Here is a 20263-nt window from a genome sequence, read left to right on the forward strand (position 1 = left end):
CTTCAGACTGACTTCTCCAAGATCTGAAACAAGCTTTCAGACCACTACCAGGGGTAATGCAAGATCTATCATTAATTTGCCTCCCCCTAAGGCTAATGCCTTAGTTACTGGATGAGTTTCTTACTGGTGCAGGAACATTCTGCTCTGTCGATTGAGTAACCGGGTTATTTGTCTTTGCCGGTTGATCTTCATATTTCCTAACCCATTTCCTCTCATGCTCCTTCCGGATATCATCAACCTTTTGTTTTCTTTTCTCATCATTTCCTACCGGATTGTTCTTGCTTCTACAGAATTTAGCAATATGTCCTATTTTGTTGCATGCATAGCAAGTGACATTATTTTTCTGAATTGCTTTATTGTATCCTTGATCATTCCTTGACCTGCATTGATTAGCCATATGTCCAAACTTTCCACATGCATGACATTTCACATTCATTCTACAATTTTCTATCCTATGACCATATTTCTTACAATGTGAGCACTGACCGAGAACTACATTATTGTCTTGATTTTCTCTATTTCTACAATGTCTTTCCATATGACCAAATTTATTTCAAACAAAACATCTACCATTGAATTTATGTGCATTGGGTTTCCTTACCGGTGATTTTTGGTTCCGGTTGACAGGTGGGTTCTCCTTCTGATCAATTGCTTCAACTTCATTTGCAGTACTAGAGCTTTCTCCATGCTCAAATCCAAGACCTCTAGTGTCTCCTTTGCGCCTTTGATATTTCAATAGCTCATCAAGATTTGCAGAACTGTCCTTAAACTTGTTTATTAAACCCTCAACGCTATACACATAATTATTTAACAGTGTAATGAAACACTCGATGTCATATAGATAATTATTTCACAGTATAATGAAACCCTCGATAACATACAAATATGTTTATGAGCTTCTGGATTTTTCCTTGTGCTCTCTACTTTCATCCTGATGATGGATCACAGAGTGTGATATGAAACATTGATGTAAAAAAGCTCACACAATCAAATCCAGAAGCTCAGAAACATTCTAATGGATTGTGGAAATCTACTAATATTAACATACAAATAATTATTTCAAAGTATAATGAAATCCTTGATGCCATACATATAATTATTTAACAATATAATGAAACCCTCAATGTCATATAGATAATTATTTCACAATGTAATTATACAAATAATTATGTTACAATATAATGAAATCATTATTTAAAAAAAAAAATGCATGATGCGTAATGGTGAAATTGGTCAAAATATAGTGACAGTAACTCTGTATATTTAAACCCTATATGAAATCATTTCATTGATGCGAATTTGAAAAAATAGATGTAATGATTTTCACATTACACCAAGAAAGAATATATTTGACCACATATGTCACATGGACAACACACACGTTGTGTAATTGTCAATTTTGTCAAAAAAGGAGACAATAATAGTATACCCATTAAATTTCATGATTAGAAATCAGGGGTTTTGAATAAAAGTAGACAATAATCTATCTTTTTCGCATTCTATGTAATGATTTTCACATTAAAAAGCGAGAGAGATCATTGAAATGAAACCATCAACGCCATAGAAAGAAATGATGAAAAAACAAAGCAAAATGTAGGTACGAAGGAGCAGAAATCCACCATTGAACATCTTAATTGCAAGGAGGAAGGATGCACAAGCGTTACCTAAGTGAAGGTGGTGAAGATATCCAGTGGAGGCGGTGAGGAATCATAGGTTCATTGGAGAGCTTGTCACGAGAAAAAACGGGCGGGAAAAATAATCCCCAAAATTGACAAAAATAGATGTTTGTAGGGCTCAATGGTAATCAACAATGTGTGCCAACCAAGCTATGTACGTGGCCGAGAGTGGACATAAAAGGGTGGTTGAAAAGTTAAATGGCCACACTCATAAACATTAAAGTGAAAAATGTGAGCGGGCCTATATGGATAAACACTTAGAATTATGTGTTATTTAATTTTATAATTGGATATTTTAAATTTTTTTATTAGTGGTCTCTCAAACTACTATTGGTGAAATTACTATTATGTATCAAGTGACACTTTGAAATGACCACTTTTTGACCCTTTCACGCATAATGAATCCCACATGTGTATCATTACTACCAGAAACTAGAACCTTAACTATAAATAGTTAAGTCACATACAAAGACAACCAATAAAAATCGTTAAAATCTGATATACCATTTAGAATTTGTAGGTATGCAAAATTGAACGTAGCTATTTTGACTCCAAAAACATTTGTATTATACGTACCTCAAAAAATCACAGCCGTCAATGCATCCGTAATCGGATGTTATGCGACTTTCTATAATACGTTAATACGTTTTGGAGCTGGAATAGCCGCCTACGAAGTTAGCTGTATCCACTACGTTTGTTTTTCATATATATATATATAGTTGTGATGATAAAATGCCGCAAGGTAGAAGAGGAATATAACAAAAAAAAAAAAAAAAAAGCGAACGCGTGTTGTAAATTGACCATGCAAATGTATATACATTGAAGGCAGCAATCGGGTTTCTGGAACGCATTCCCACGCCGACAAACGGTAGATTAGTTTTATCGTGTCACAAATCAGAACAGAAGAAAGCAGGTAGGAAAGTTGAGATCATCCATGGCAGACTCAGTACTGGCAGTAATTAGAGCTTCACGCCCAAGCTTCAGAAACGCACATGACAGAGTGGCCTTTGCCGTCCATGCATCTTTTTTATCCGCTGGCTATTCTCTAACTGCCACCGGCACTGAAGCCGCGGCCGCATCAGCACCTTCATCGCCAGGTTACAACAATTAGTAAACCCTATCTATTTTTTTATATAGTCTCCTGATAAATTCTGAATGGAAAATGAGAATGATTAAAAACGGAGAGTTATTTGGCAGGTCATGAGGAAGTTGGAATTGAGGGATGGAATGAAATGGAGGATGCATATGCCTTTTGTTATTCCAAAAGCGATAAAGGAGAAAACAAGTCTGTCATCGTTAAGTGTTTGGTTATGGGGGATATGCTCATAGTCGACGCGGCTCTTATTAGCGCGAAAGAGAATTCCGAGCCTTGCAATTTGGAGATCAAGTATGCGGTTATTATTATTTTTCTAATTTAATCTTTTCTCTGTGTTTTGTAAAGTTTCTCTATCTTAATTGTCGACTTACCACGGCAAAACCCTAAGCTGGATGAAGGGAAACTAATTTTTCAATGCTATATTTGTGTTCTATCTCATGGCAGTGTCGTATTGATTTTGTAAATGGGTTTCTGGCTACAGTGTCAATGAGTATATAAATGATTCTACCACCAGCAGCAACTATTCAGAACAGTATAAGGATTTCCCAACTCTTGTTGATAGAATAAACTCGGCAATTATTTCGAAGTTGGAAGATTCACCAAAGAAAGAAAGTGCTGCAAACTCCTCAAGGTATGCATGTCTAGTGTATTTGCAAACATATCCATGCATTTTGATAGATAGTTATGAAATCTTCAATTAACCATTCGCAGTTTTCTAAATTTAAGGCGGTCCCGTGCTGTCATAAAAGGACTGAACAATATGATTTTCTTGACCAAAAATGGCTGGCCGGAAGTTACAGGTTTTGTTATGTCCTCAACCCAAAAAATCAGAAATATTTCAGATACAAAACTTTGTTTTACAATTGTTATGCCAATTTAACGAAAAATGCTCCAAACTAGCCAACTAGTCTAACACCCGAAGTACAACAAATTAATGAAATCTTCAAAGAACACCATTAATTTGATTTTCTGATATGGGCAACAGATAAAAGGTCTTTAAACTTTATTTACAGCAGCAAATAAATCTATGGCTTCGTGTTAGTTTTTGGTAATCAGATTATTAGCAGAAAATAAGAATGCAAGGTAAAGTAAGCACATAACCGCATAACACACAAGAACACAGCAGTACCCTGGGAAAACCTCTCTCTTGGAGGTGAAAAACCCAGCAAGAATAAATCAGATTTGATTACTAATAGGCGCAGAACTAGATTACAATTTAACCCTTCTAGGGCACACATCAACTATAGCAAAACTTATCTGAATCTGGAAGATAGAGTGTATATGCAGGTCACTGTCAATCTGAGACAGAATTCGGCAGCCTTGACATACTTCACAAGCCCTTGAACAAGTTCGTCCGCCTAGGATGGTATTCGCTCAACCTTGAGGATGATCGCCCAGCTTGAGAACTCCAATTTGCTGCCTTAGACGGATTTGCCAGTGCAGACATAATTCGCTTGTATATGCAACAGTTCGCTGACCTTGATTGTACTTCGCTGATCACAGAAGTAGTTCACTGATAGGATATATTCGCCGAGTGAGAGATGTGTGTGAATAATGATTGATGCCTTGTATTTATAGGCGACTTAGCCCTTTAACTTTCCCAAGTCGTCTTGCAAGAATATTATGCCAAGAGTTTTACATGTTACAATTATATAGGTCAAGGTCTAATTACAAGCTACATATTTGATAGGTCTTGCCCCATAACAATTACATAATACATAAGTTGAACGCCCAAATAGGGCCTGCCCTATTATTATAAGTTACAATGGGGCCCAGCCCAATTACATGAATAACTTAAACTAGAATCTGATTCTAGCTACATATTTCAACATTTCGCACACCAAAGATCTTCACAAATTCAGCAAATAATGTCAAAACTAGACTATCTGATTTACTCCAAACTGCACCAAATGAAATAGTTTGCTCACAAATTCGTCCTTTTTAAATAAATTTCTTTCTTGACTCTATTTTACCCAAATAACAAAGGCAAATCATTAATCAACAGTTAGATAAGTTATTGGTTAACTTCCCTCTGAATTTTCTTGAGGTACAACCCCCTTTCAAGATTAAATATTTAAACTTTTAAGGAACTACGAATTTGGGGCATGCTTTTAACCGGAAAGCAGGAAAGACAACTTTTAATAATTGTCATGAATTAAATGCAGTTTAGAATCTTTTCAATAGTGAATATAAATGAATTCAAACAACTTTTTAACACACAGGTTGTATAATCAATGAATATGAAAGTAAATTTTATAAATCAAATACTTTACCACATTGAGAAAGGAAATGAATGTTTAGTAAATGGACACCACACTTACACAGAAAGATGGTAACCAGACATAAATTGAAGAACACAGACTTGCAATAAATATCATAACAAAGACATTCAAAACTACAAACACGCAGACTTGTAATCTCATTTAAAAAAATGGGCAAAAATTTATTATTTTCTTCCTTTTGATCGAGTCTCACTATCAGAAAAATTATGATGGGGATCAAAATTCTAATCCTTTGCAATGTCTTTTGGTTACATATTTAAAGGCTTACAAATGTAACCGTCACAAAGTCTTGAAACTGCTTCTTTAAAAATATAATTTAAAAGTTTAATACAATTGAAACATTATAAATTTTTTAATATCTTATAAAGCAAATACACTAAGGTTGAGGTGGTGAGTCTTGTGGACCCATGTTGGTTCCATCCACTAGTGTTTGCTGGAGGGCTGTTGCTTAGGCTTTAAAGATTTTCAGCACGTAAGTGATAGTTGGGATCTCAATGTGTTGAGGAATCATGACATTCTTGGTTCTTAGCTTCCAAAAGATCTTATTGCTTCTTATGCTATCTGTCTTGGCAGTGAAGCTGATTGGGTGAACTTCATACCAGGATAGATTTTGTTGATTGTTGCTAACTTCCTCATATGCTCTTTACAAATAGCTTGCTCATCAAATAGCTTTTCTATATTCTTCTCAAAAAATATCTTTTCTATATTCTTCTCAAATTGTTCTTTCAATCCCTCCACCATTGTGTCACCAGCATTATCCTTTTTCTTCAATTGGTCCCCAACGTCTGAAAGTTCCTTGTGGATATCATCATTGATATGATTGCATTCTTTCAACAATATACCTTGCTCCTTTATATTTTGATTCTAAAAGGAGTCTTCCCACGCAACGCTCTTACCCCACATAATATACCAAGGATCATCGACACGAGGAATGATCTGCTCTACAGTTGCCTTGTATAAGACCAGATCCAAAATTCCCTTTAATTCTTTGTCAACTTGAAGCCAAGGGGATTCTTCCTCATGTTTGGTGTTTGCAATCTTTGTGTTTATGTCATTTATCAACAAAATCAAATCATCATATCATTTAAATAAAATAAAATCATTATAAATTTTCCTAATTTGTTCAATAAATGTAGGCCTGTTAGCTTTTAGATCTTTCACTCACTCCTAAGTGACTCTACCAAAAAAATTATCTTTTGGTATCTTACTCACCGTTTCCTTCCCAATTTTAGAGCTTGGATCAAAGGACACATTTTCTTGACTGATTGGTTGGGGAGTGGGGTCAAGAAAATATTTCAAATTGTTGGTTAAGATTTCCGCAGCCTTGTTTAGTTCATGCTTGTCTTTTATGTTCTTTCTGTTGGTGTTGGAAATAAGCCACACCCAGACCGACGATGGACTGGTCCAAGAGGGGCCAGTAGCTCAGTGCTAGAGCACTCCAGCAGCGTATGGATACTATAGAAGGTCCTATGTTCGAGTCCTAGCTGGTCCATGTCTCAAAATGGTATCAGAGCCAGGTCCAGGCTAAGAGCCCCAAACACACGAGAGGTGTGGCTTAAGGGGGGGTGTTGGTGTTGGAAATAAGCCACACCCGGACCGACGATGGACTGGTCCAAGAAGGGCCAGTAGCTTAGTGGTAGAGCACTCCAACAATGTATGGAAGGTCCTAGGTTCGAGTCCTAGCTGGTCCATGCCTCAACACTTTCCACTAATCTAGAAGCTATTTCCTGAAAATTGTGGACATTTCCATCTCTGCTTGCTAGTCCCAAGTCAATTTTGGTCATATTGTAATCACTTGTGGTAGCCTGATTGGGTTCCTTCTAAGTTGAGGGGTGTGTTATTTCCACAAACAAGTGCCTAGTGTCACTATTCTCCATCAGCCTAGATGTGGTTTTCAACTTTTTAGAGTGAGGAGTCATTTGCAACAACTGCCCCATAATGTTAGCATCAGGCAAGTCATTGTTAGTGTTTTTCTCTTCTTTGAGAGGGTGTTTTCCAAGCATGAAGAGGAAGAAGATGTAATTACAGCTCTGATATCTGATAGGAACTAGGAGATGTCAATTGCAGAGTTCTCCTCAATGGAGCGGTCTTTGTAATATTTGGCACAAAGGGAAAAAGAGAAACATGATTTACCTTTGATGAAGGTTTCTCTAGAATGTTTTGTTATGCAGAATCAGGAGGGACAAATTCATTTAGATTTGGTTAAGAGGAATCATCAACAATTTTCTCTATTTCAACTATCTTGTTACTTTCCTTTTTCTTTATCCTTGGGTGGGACATCACCACAAGTTTTCTCTAGTTTTCTCTTTTCGAGAGGTTCTTCACCCATCTCCACCTTCTCCTGGTGCAACTAGTTGTGTAGAAGGCAATGTTGTGCTTGATGAATCCCCTATTTGATTGGGATTCCCTTGGCTTGTGACATTTTGTCTTCCTTGTGGTTGTACTTTTGAAGTCTCAACCTTCTACTTGGCATGCCATTCTTGAGTCCTCAGGATTACAATAGTCTCTATTTCAATATCACTTGGTTCCTTGAGATCCCTTTGTATGGGTACAATTGGCTGCATTTGGATGTGGTTGGTATAGATTGGATCTATTACATTTGACTCATCATCCTCAATACCATAAATGTCCCAGTTCAATCTATAATCAACAATTTGCTTAAGTGTGAGTCTCATCCAACCTCTTTTTCCCACTTCATAATCATCCATATAGCTAGCCCAATAATCTTCAAGTTGTGTGACGTGATGGAAGGTGGGGCCTAATTTCAAATGGTTCTTAACAAAATTCTTACTATCAAAAGGAAATCACATAAGTTTAGATAGTAAATTTAACTACATCCCTCTCCAAGTTGAGGGCATTAGATTGGGACTTACATGAGTAGTATCCAAGACCAATTGGGAATTGAATACTTGCTTTCTTTCTCCCAACACATCTTTTGTTGACCTTTGCCATGTGTCTACAAAATTCAATGAGGATAAATCTATCCTCAACATATTTGGGCAATTTATAAGGCAATCCATCAAAACCATCAACTCTGATGAAGGTGAACCTTTGAAATTGAATGAAATGACTGCCATACTAACTGGTTGAATCGCCGTAAGAGAGATCCTTTGGCCTAGATCACTTTGCAACTCTCAGACCAACTTCATAGTAAATGCATCATTAACCCTCTTGAATTTATGATAACTCTTCTAGTTGCAAATTTGTCTAATAATCATATATTTGAACATTTTCATCGTAAATCTTAGCAAGATGGAGTCTAAACCATTGCCTTGTGCAAGCTAGAGCACAAAAAATGTATGATGACATGTAGAAAAACCTGTTTAAGGGGAAGCCAGTTATTATGTCATGCAATTGATCACTAATGAGTAATCTCCAATCTAAATATTGTTCCCTGACAATGATGACTTGGATGAAAAAGTACATCCAATCTTTGAAATCATGAGCATTGACATTACCCCTCAATCTATGTAGCAACACCACCATGTCTGATGTGTCCTCAACAAAGTGAGACTTGTGCAGTCTCTTAGATAATTGGAATTTTCCTCTTTTGGGAACAACCAACCATTCTCTAGCAATTACATTCTTATACTGCCCCTTCTTTTCATTAAATAGCAAGTGAGAAATTACATAGTCAAAATTTGCATGCACCTCAATTTTTGGAAGGCGAAAATATCCACTGATATGTTTCTTGTCAAGGGTGATGAGTATATTGTTATCATTTGTTCCCAATCTGCCTAGTATCAAGTTCATAATGATCGATGCATTCAAATACTAGGTTTGGGCAATTGCACAGCTACCGGGAAACTACTTGCTTGTATTGGGCCACCCTCAACCATCCTTTGAGTGATGGGAGTCTTGTTTTCCTATCCAGCCTCTCCCAAAATTTGGCTCAATTGATGTGCCCTAATGTGGTATCACCAATTTTTGGCAATGTTTTGGTTAGACATGATAGATGTAATTGAGATACTTATACTTCATTTTGACTAAATTTTAGCTCAAAATTTTGCCTTTAGAATTTGGGAAATTTTTTGGTAGAATGACGTAGGGAACACAACTTTCACCGCTGAAATTGTTTGAAAAATGCTCTTATAGATTATGACTACAGAGCTGAGAGAACTATAACTTACTAGTTTATTGCTCTCTAAGTACCCTTCTATGTGAAATCTTGCTCTGTCGTGTCCAATTTCTCCAAAAATTGCAATTACGTTCTTCTCTCTCAAACCCTTCGTGAAATTATTACTCAAACACTTGTAAAATGACTTGCTTTGAGTTACATTTCCTTTTCAATGCTTAAGCATTAATTTTCCCTTCGACTCTAACAACATTCAATGTTGGGTAGTGTTGTGACCATTTCACACATCGCCCCATTGCAAATGGGGATCCCTGCTTTTTTTGCTTTCTAGGGTTTGTTTTCTAGGTCTTTTAGGGTTTTGTCTGTTAGCCTTTAACTTTCGAGTGTCGCCAAGGGGATCACCTGGATAGCAGGTTTTGCTTGAGTGAGGTCAAGTTGGTGAGTGATGAAGTCTGGAATGTCCTGATCCTGAAATTTGGCTAAGTCTGGAATGTCCTGATCCTGAATTTGACTAAGTCTGGAAACTGAAAATCCTCCAAAAACTAGATTTTGCAATATAGCTCCTGGAGGTCTGAAACCACTCTCAAACATCCTGAAAGTATATATGAAATATAACTTAAAGTATAAGAATTCTTATACTTAAATGTTATATTCCGTAAAATTATCCTGATGGAGAGTTCAAAAAGTCAAATTTTGCTCCTGACCCTTCCTGAGGGTCCAATGCGAATTTTGCTCCTGACCCTCTCAGGAGGTCCAAAGCGAATCTCACCCCTAACCCTTCCAGAGGGTCCAAGGCGAAAATCAACCTAGGACTCATTCCTTGCCTTATTTGACCAAAATTTGATTTGCAAAGCATTTTGTTTGGACTTCGGAATTGATTGAAAACCTTGAAGAAAATGATGGATTTTGGCCAAGATTAGGAATTTCGCTCCTGACCCTTGCTGAGGGTCCAGAGCGAAAATCATCATAAACTTCATTTGCCACCTTGTTTGAGCTTGAAATCTTGTTCCTGGCTTTGAAAACAATCTTACCTTGCCTTGTGAAGTGATTTGAAACTTGAAGATTGAGCAGTTTAGCCTAGATTGTGAATTTCGCTCCTGACCCTTGCTGAGGGTCCAGAGCGAAAATCTTATTTGAGCCTATTTGTCACTAATTTTGGCTAAATTTTTATGTGCAGGGTCTCCTAGAAGGAAGGTTGAGCATCATTCAAAGGTTTGGACGCTTGAAAAATGTTGAATTTTGGGCAACAAAGGTAAATTCGCTCCTGACCCTTGCTGAGGGCCCAGGGCGAAATTTTGAATAGCTCTCATCTTGCATGGAAAAAAGTCAAGTTTTGGACATAGATGAAACAAGGACATCTCCCTTTACCCACCTGAGAAAGTGTCAATTTGAAAAAGTGAAGGATTTTGTTGAAAACTTAAAAATTCGCTCCTGACCCTTGCTGACGGTCTAGGGCGAAAATCTTGTGGGAGATGTTTTTTGCTTAGTCTTGGTTGAATTGGAATGTCAAAGAGGTTTCAAGGAGAAAAGTGAAACATTTTGGTCTAAATGGCAAAATTCGCTCCTGACCCTCTCTGAAGGCCCAGGGCGAAATTCTCAAAAACACATTTTCCTTGCAGGGACAAAATGATTTTTATGATTGGAATGGATGTGAAAAGGCATGTTTTACTCTTTGAAGATAATTTGGATGACGAACAAGAAGCAAACAAGCTAGAGAAGCAAAATTCGCTCCTAACCCTTGCTGAGGGTCCAGGGCGAAAATCACAAAACTACCTATTTCTTTGAAGATTTTGCTAAGACAAGGATGCACTAAGGTAAAGATGCCCTTTGAGATCATGATGAGTAGTGGTTTGCTTTAAAACTTGTTGATTCTAGGCCAAGAGAAGAAAAATCGCTCCTGACCCTTGCTGAGGGTCTTGGGCGAAAATTTGAAAACCTCTCATTTTACCTTGCAGAAACAAGACAAATTTGGATGGGATGGATAAGATAAGACATTACCTAGTGATGAATAAAAGTTTCAACAAAAAATGATGATGGATTGAGTCTAGATTTGCAAAATCGCTCCTGACCCTTGCTGAGGGTCCGGGGCTAAAAACTTGGAATGAGGATTTTCTTGCTTAGTTTGGAGGCATCAACATGATCTTGCTTGGTAAAGAAGTTTTTGGATGAGGAAATGAGGATTTTTAGTCAAAGTTGCAAAAATCGCTCCTGACCCTTGTTGAGGGTCCAGGGCGAAAATCCTTAAATCCCTTATTTTGCCTTACAAAAGCAAATCAAACTTGGATTGGGTGAATGAAGGGGACTATTTCCTAGCTTTGTAAAAGTTGATTGGAGTTAAAATGATGAAGGAGTAAGCCTAGGCAAGGAAAATCGCCCCTGACCCTTCCAGAGGGTCCAGGGCGAAATCTTGGAGAAACTTCACTAAGCATTCCCAAATTTCGCCAAATTTGCCAAATTAAGACATTTGGGAGGATAAATAAATTCACATTAATTAAAAGGCATTCTTAATTTAATAAATTAATTTTTAAGCCTTGAAATAATTAAAAAATTTACTTTGGAGGCACTAAAATTAATTTTTTAAAAAAATTAAAAAATACAAATTGAGCGCTCAAACACATTTATTGGCTTTTGCAAGCAAGTCGGCCTCCTTTTTTGGATTATTGTCTTATTTTATTATTAAAAAACTAGGTCGGCCTCATGGTTGAGTGGGGGGAGCGCTCTATATAATGAGGGAGTATTGCCTCAAGTTACAAATCATTCATTCATTGTTCTAAATGCGAACTTGAAGAGCATATTTGGAGGTGCGAAATTGAGCAAGTTGAAGGCGAATTTCCAGATTTTGAAGAAGCTAAGGAGGGTGGAGCCCTTTTGAAGACTAATGGAGGTGTAATTCATCAATAGGAGGACTATAATCTAGGCCTTGTCCATCGAAGTCTAGTTTTTCTTTCATCATTGTCAAGTTTTTTGAGTACTCAAGAGGAGGTATGGCGAAATTATCTTAATATCCTTGTTCAAGATTTGATTTTTGGGCACTTTTTTTAGAAAAGTCTAAGTGTTGATTAGTTAATTAGGAAATGATAATTTCTAGATTTATCATGAAGTTTCCTAATTAATATCTTAAATCCTCCTTTTGAGTCTTATTTTCTACCCTTTAATGATCAAGGACTAATTTTTGAAATGTTGTGTAGGTGTCAAGATGGCGACTCCAAAGGCTGGAGTATCTACAAATTGGCAGGCTCTCACCAAAGAAGATCCGGTCCAGGACAAGGATGATCTCCTCCAGCTCAGTATCATCAAAGAAGATCAAGCAAGGATAAGGGCGACCTCCTCCAGTCTAGCATCGACAAGGACGACCTTCTTCGGTCAACCATCATCAGGAATAACTTCTTCCAATCCAGCATTCCAAGGCGAGGTACATCATCATCCTGCACGTCAAAGACAAAAGAAGTTAGAGCAAGGGTTCGTTGAAGAAGCAGATAGTCTCAGAAGAGTTAATTAAAGCTAGCTTCTCAGCAACATCAAATTGAATATCTACCAAGTTGCAAGCGTCAGACGAGGTGGCATCCCAGTCATCACTCCTCCAGTCGGGTTGGTCCACCTCAGCATGTCTAGATTCAATGTACCTAACTCATGGGAGGTGGCACAAACTTCTATGTACCTACCCCAGCTATCCATTGGTCGAATTTTCCAGAGAAGACATGTGTCCAATTAATACAATTATTTCATTGGTCAGAATTGAGTTGTTGTAACAAACCCTAATTAGGGTTTTCATTTCAGAATCTTGGCCATTGATCTCAAATTGATCTAAGCCATTGAATTGTATTAAGGGCACTATATAAGCCCCGGTTCTTCATTTGTAAAGGCTAAGAGGGAATAGAATAGTTAGCTAATAGTGGATAGTCAGTTGATTGAATAGCAATTAGAGTAGAATAGGAGGACAAGGCAAGAAATTGTTGCCATTGATTGTAAACAAACTCCATTTTCATTGAAGTAATGGTGAAGTGTGTCGTTTCTTGCAATATGCATGGTTTCTTGTTGAATCTTCAATTCTAGATGGTAGATGATTAGATCGAATGAAGGAAATTGTTGAATGCACCTGTGTGGAATCCGTTTAATCCATACCACTAGCCTCTTACTGATTGTAAGGACGCCTTGTGTGGTCAACTGGAATGAAATGAGCTTAATCTTAAGTCGTTACACGTCCATTGTTCATGCATTATCTTGAATGGTGATCATTGTCAGATGGTGTACGATTTGAGCATATTGGAAACATCCCTTAGAAGATCGCACTGAGTTGGTGTTGAATTGTTCAGCCTGATGGTGAGACCCAGCCAGGAGGAATCCACCTAGTCATTCATCCATCTTCTCGCATTCTAGGTAGTAGAGTAGACTTCCCGAACCTTGCCTCTTTTGCCATTTGTTTGTCTTCCAGTTAGTTAGTAGGACTTGTGATTCCAGCAAATCAGACGTTCAGGTCATTGAGTGTAAGTCCCCTTGTGATTCCAACAAATCACATCATACCACAAAGAGCTTATCCACACGTAGAGATCCTACAACGAAGAACCTTGAAGTCACCCTGATTGATCCTTTTCGCGATATCTTCAGCATTCAGAGGCTTTAATCAAGAGAGGATAAGGTACCATTTGGGTATTTTATTTTGTGTTTGGTTGTGTACAAAAAACACGTCAACAGGTAGGTGGATTCTTTTGGCGCCAACATTCAAGAGCACTTGAAATAAAGAGAAGTGGCCATTTTAGAGGTTGCCGAAACCATGTTGGGGTCCCACATAGGTTTTGAAATTGCATATTATCCCGCCTTGCTTTCTTTTCTTCTTTCTCTTTGACAAGCCTTTAAAATCTTTAACTTATGAAGCATGGTTGTGAGTTTGGTATTGGGCTTTGACTAGGTTGTGAAAACCTTGTCAGGCTCTAAAGAGAGTTTCGAAACTCACTTTGTTTTCCAGCCAAGTCTTCAACAAACATTTTTCTCTTCAAATGATGGGAGCTCCATGAAGGTGTTCAGTTATGGGTCGGACTTCAACAAGGTTATGTAAACATTGTTAGGGTTTGACAACGGTTTTGAAATCGTGTCGGGGTCTGACAATGGTTTTGAAACCATGCCATTAAGCTATCAACTAAAGAAAACTTGAAGTTCAAACTTTTTGAGAGATGCTTCTTTTGAAAGAGGGACTTTTCACAAGAAGACAAGGTTTCAGAAACCTTGTTGGCTCTCGACGTGGTTTTGAGAACCAAAAAGCTCGACCTAGCACTAAGAGAGAAACACTCTTTAAAAGAAAGGCTTTCCGGGTGGACAAAAAGTGAATGCTAAAGACTTTGTCGGGTATCAAAAGGGGGTTGTAAGAACCATGTCGGAGCCTGATGACTATTGTAGAACCACCCTAAAAGGCCAAAATATTGCAAAAGACTTTTAAGTGTTTCATAATTTGACAAGACTTGGTGGATATTTAGAGGTATGAAGACGCACAATAAGACTCTTATGGGCTTAAACTCTTTCATTTTAATGGGTAAATGAGATTCTAAAGGGAGAGGACCAAAACTAATGCAACACTCACCAAATGAAAATGATTGCAAATAGGACTGATTACAGACTTATCAACAGTAGCATACTGCTGTGATACCTCAAAAACTCAAAACTAACAACAAATCTAACAACTATGCTTGAAGAACTCCCAAAACAACACACAAAACATTCAATGAAAATGAAGAAACCAACAAACTCCAAACTTCCTCTAACCTGAATGCAATCTTTGAATGAGAATGTCCTTTGCAATCAAAGGGTTTTCGTTCTTTGATCACTCAAAGCTCATGGGTTTTTGTCCACAAGATTTTTCCTTCAAGGGGTTTTCGTCAACTAAATAAGCTGTTTGCAAATCTGCAAGTATGTGAAAAGAGAGAATAATTAACCACACCCTTCCAAACAACCCGAACATGATATTTATATCCATCAAGCAATATTTGGAAGCCCAAAATTGAAAATACAACATGCAAAAGGCAAGCATGATCTTTGAGTAGCCAACTGTTGAGTTGCCTCAAAATTCCTTCCATGTGTAACGATTGATTCTTTCTTGAAACTAATTTTTCATTAACACCAAAGGGCACAATTTCGAACATCTCAAAATGGGCCTTATGAGAATTTAATCTAATATTTAATTGTTCTTTTGGTTGTAAAAATGAATGGACAATAATAAATATTATTTGAATCTTTCTTCCTATTCTTACTTGTTAACCCATGGAATAAAAATGGGTTAATTAATTTCCAAAATTAATTTTAAATAAATGGGGACATACAGGTTTCCGTTCACTTAAGTATGTGACTGAGGAAATACAAGTGAGTATTTTATTTTGGCATTGACATTTACACTAAATTTCAAGCCCATTAAGTGAAAATAATAAAAGTAACAAGTAAGTGTCAGCATAAATGAATCACAGAACCCTTGAAACTTAACCAATCCATTACAAGCATTGGTACAGAAAGCAGCTTCAAAAAGGCTAAATTGACCAAGGCATTCATACCTGATGTAGCATTGACAATTTGATAGCCATTAAACAAAAAGGGGTGATTTTTGTACCAACTAAATCTCAAGGATACCACAATGTTTTCAAAAGCGGGCATGAATTGTATGGCTCAGGTGGCTGAATGCGGAACAGTCCAGTATCTTAATGAGAGCAAACAAAAAAAGATAACAAGTGATTTTTCCCTACAAAAAAAGATAACAAGTGATTTTTCCCTTCAAACATCTTCTACAAAGTCAAATAAAACTATTCTCAAATTTTACCTCATCAAGCAATGCTATAATTTTTTTGTTATCAGCAACCAATAGTTAGTTGATTTTTTATATCATCTTTTAGACTGGTATCTTGCCATTGAGGACATGGTTTGTACTACGTCTCTCCAGTTTATGAGTGATTTCTCCATTTTTCTTGCCATATCCAGTAACAAAGGACGTGCCCCCAGCTTCTGCTGTAACCACTGTAGTATTTAAGATATGGCTAAGTTGATTTTTAAAGGATTCAAGCTTATGGTATGCCAACTTAAATTGGATTGATATGGGTTTAATGGCTGTTGCCGCTTCTCTCATTTTTTGTGTTGTCTTCTTTTCTTCAGATCTATAGAATGCTGATACAATTAATGATTTAATAGCAGTTTGAGAATGTGTCATTTTGTGGAGTAGTAGTTGAGTAGGTGTAAACATAATGCCAGTTCCAGTAACCTTTATATGTTATGCCCCACACTAAATACCCTTAAATTCCCCTTTTTTCTTTTCTCATTTTGCCAGCTAATTTTTTTTTTCTACGGTCTTTTTGTTATTGATTTCTCACACTCATCAAGATATGTTTATTACTCTTGGATGCTGTTTGTTTTCTTTTCCTTTTGTTTAGGTTTGAGTGGACCTTAACCCTGATTGCATAGGTACCGATCCTCTTTTTTGTCTGTCACTATCTTCTCACAATACCAGTTTCATCCTTGATCTAGTAAAGAGCTTAGATGAAATGTTTGTTCTTCTCATTTTGTTAGAAGTGGTTCTAGGCTTTAACTTTACTGCTTGTGGAGAAGCTTGTTTGTGTCCATTGTCAATATTGATAGTAATCAAAGATTAAAAAGGCATGGCATGTTTATGTCCTACGATTGTTAGATACATTGGATTGTAGTGAAAGTGGTTTATGCATGGTGTCACAATTAAGAAGGATTACACAGACTTAATTTAACATCATTTCACACTTCTCATAGATTTCCAAATTTTCAACTCAAATTACTTGGGTTTTTTTGTCAAGATTGATACCATAACAAGACCTATTCGATTGAAAGTTCAACGTACCTACTTTCTAAGGCCATCCAAACTCGATGAAGAAGAGCAATGGCTTTGGCTTCATAATTAGATTCCATTCAGATGTCTTACTAATTTTTGTTAAGATAACACCTTGAGCTTCCATGCTTGGTAGGACTTCCTTCATGCTATGCCATTCTTTTAGATGGTTCTCATTATGCTTGTTTTCCTATTTGAAATTTTAGAAATATGTTATTGCATTTGTAATCTTGTGTCTTGCTAAGGTAATATAGTTTTATATTTGACAGGTCAACGGCAACTTCTAGTGGACAGGAAGCAAATGAGAGCCAACCAGTATTGGGAAGGCCAGTGTATCAGCCAGATTCATCTGGGTATGATGTTTTTGGAGAAATGCTTGTCTTTTAAGTTTTATTAGATCATTGTATCTTGAGATTATTTTATATATTATTCAATGGGTTTTAAAGGGATGCAAAATTCTAACAACTACATTGTGAAATGAAGAGATGTGTAATGTCCCTTTTTTTAATGAGATTTAATAATAATTTAAAATATTAAAATTAAATAAATAAATATTATAATTATAAGTATAATAATAATAATAAAATAAAATTAATACATATTTTCAAATGAAAGATGGATACTGATGGGTGCAAGTTGGTGCATTATTTCCTTGAGTTGCTAGGCGTACACCTTCATAAGGAAACCCCCACGTTAGAGGAGATAATTTCTGACACAAGAACCTGTTTTGTCTAGCGTCATATTTTATTAGGCCTAACCACCGTATATTTGCTCTTGTTTTCTCAAGGGAAAGTTTGTCATCATCAGAACATCATCAGCTTTATTAATATAAAGGTGCCAAAGATAATAAAAGGCATTTAAATTAATTAAATTATTGACAGTAATTAGTAAAGAAAAGGTGTAACTCTTGCAAAGGGCAGCAATGTTGAAGGGGTGTGTCTCCTTCAAGAGTAAAGATATAAAGTAGAGATGGAACTCAATTATTGAGGAGAGCCATCCATCGAAGGAACAAGGTACGGAAACTACGTTTGGGTAAGAAACTCATAATTCCACGATCACAGGGCATCACATATTCTTTGGTATGTATATATCCCCCTTTACATTCTCACAGCAGTTATATTCTATAATATTAATACTGATACAATCAGATATATGGTGTTGAATACATTAATCTCTGTGTATAAACAATTACGGCTCACCCTGCAATAATCTGAATTGGTAGCAATCTAAGTTCTAGTAAATATTCTAAATTGTCTGAAGATTGATAATGAATTGGATGTGGACAAACGAACCTGGGTATTGGTAAATTATTTAAATGGTCTGAATACTAATTACACATGGAAATCAATGACCAATCTGATTATTAACCAACAAATCTGGTTACTGATAATCGTCTGATAAATAATCTCATTGTTATTAAATACACCAATACTGATAATAATTAGTGTATTTATAACAGTCTGAACAAACTGAACCAATTCATGAAAATCAGTGAGAACTGCTGATAAGGGCACCCTGTAAATATGAATTAGGGAGAACTGCTATAGGGCACCCTACACAACTATGTTGGGTAGGGAGAACTGCTATATGGCACTCTACACAACAATACTACGTAGGGAAAACTATTGATAAGACACCCTACATGAATATATTTTCCACTGTCCAAATCTATGTCTTTATCTCTGATATTGTTGCATAAGCCTTTCCCCATAGTTAATTCTGAATATATTTACTTACATGATCAAACCTTAATGTAATTCATGGTATCTTCTAACTTTGTCTTGCAGGTTTGACTCAGCAGAGGCTAAGGTACTTACTCTTAACCCCTACTAGGATCTATAACTAGGGCATTTTTAGCCATTTCCCCTAAGGGACATTACAAGATGCATATTTTTCACTGGAGACATTTAGCTGGCAATTCCTGACTATAAGATGTAAAACTAGATTTAGAAATAAGAAAAATCAGGACCTCTCTTGAGATAAGCAAATCTAGTTGTGCTTCATATAATAAAATAGTTTTTGCAAATTGAAATGAAATAAGATTAAATGTTTCTATTTACACTCATAATTACTAACTAGTAAATTGTTTCTTTTGCTATAAGACAATAGAAGACGAAGCAAGATTAGGCAAAATCTCTTCATATTTGATACAATAGGAATAGCTTAGAGAGCTCAAAATTCCCAATAGGATATTAAAACAAAAAATTGGTGACCATGATTAAATTGTGGTAATCAATGCCATACCCCCACCTAAACATTTCCATTGAATAATAGGCCCTTCAATATTAATAAATAAATGCAAGAAGATATTAGGCGCTAGTTAAGAGGACAGGAATTCATAATTAGTAGTTATTATAAATTAATTCTTTAATAGCAGTGGTTTCCTTCTAATAAAGAATAAATAATAATTTACTAAAAAAAAGTCAAGAGGGATCCAAAGAGTTATGACTATTGGAGAAAATGGGGCATATAAGAAGATAAATCGAGGGAAAAGAAGGGCAATTCAGCAGATATAATTATTCATTTTTCCTTCATGGAGTATGAATCAATGATTCAGCAATCTTGAGGACGTGACCCCTCATAGATTAGAAATTCAATGATGGAAACCCTTAATTTCTTCATCAAGTTAGTGGGGGAATATTTCAAGACATTCTACAAAGGAAATAGCTGCAAACTATAAGAAGGATTATGGCAGATATGTATCAAAATTATAAAATAATATTTGTAATTAATTATTGCAAGCCCTATTGTGAGTGTGGGATATCTATTTAAAGAAAAAATAAGTAAATTCTAAAATGGGATATTACAATCAACTGAAGAAGTTGCAAATGGTAAGTATGTATCAATTGTGCCTATATCCCAATTAGATCTCCGTTGAACTAAATAACTTGATGAAATGTTACTCATGGGCTAGATTGCAACATGCATTTTCTACATAATTAAGGATGTGATGTGATCTTGGCAAGATATGACATGGATTTCATATGTAAAAGGGCATGCTGTTGTAATTTTCAAATCATGAGATATGCATCTTTGATATTGACAATGTCTCAAAGCTGATGAAAAACCCTTTCATTTTCTAAATAAATAGGTATGATTCCACAATTCTATATTTTGTGGATGTTAGATTTTGTAGATGGAGCGATAATCAACTTTTGGACGAGTTACAAGGCTAACCAAGTCTTTGATTTTGTAGGGAAAATGTGATTTTCCTTTTAGAATGGATGATATCATACTTTTAGCTAGCCTAGAGAGAAACTTAGCTTGTGCAATTTTGGATGCAAGGTTGGTTCTTTGATGAGCTCATTC

The 20263-nt window shown here is 36.2% G+C and overlaps 1 protein-coding gene across 1 annotated transcript in view; it reads left to right on the forward strand.

The window, feature by feature from the left end:
• Window positions 1-2408: 2408 nt before the first annotated feature.
• LOC131068674 (probable proteasome inhibitor) overlaps window positions 2409-20263 on the forward strand; it is a 50537-nt gene continuing 32682 nt past the window's right edge. The window contains exons 1-4 of the mRNA XM_058003914.2: window positions 2409-2773; window positions 2874-3063; window positions 3254-3403; window positions 17224-17307. Coding sequence (XP_057859897.2) covers window positions 2611-2773; window positions 2874-3063; window positions 3254-3403; window positions 17224-17307 — 587 coding nt within the window. The 5' untranslated portion in view covers window positions 2409-2610. The remainder of the gene's footprint in view (window positions 2774-2873; window positions 3064-3253; window positions 3404-17223; window positions 17308-20263) is intronic.

Source organism: Cryptomeria japonica, chromosome 6 (genome assembly GCF_030272615.1).
Source record: "Cryptomeria japonica chromosome 6, Sugi_1.0, whole genome shotgun sequence".
In the NCBI taxonomy this organism is placed as follows: domain Eukaryota; kingdom Viridiplantae; phylum Streptophyta; class Pinopsida; order Cupressales; family Cupressaceae; genus Cryptomeria; species Cryptomeria japonica.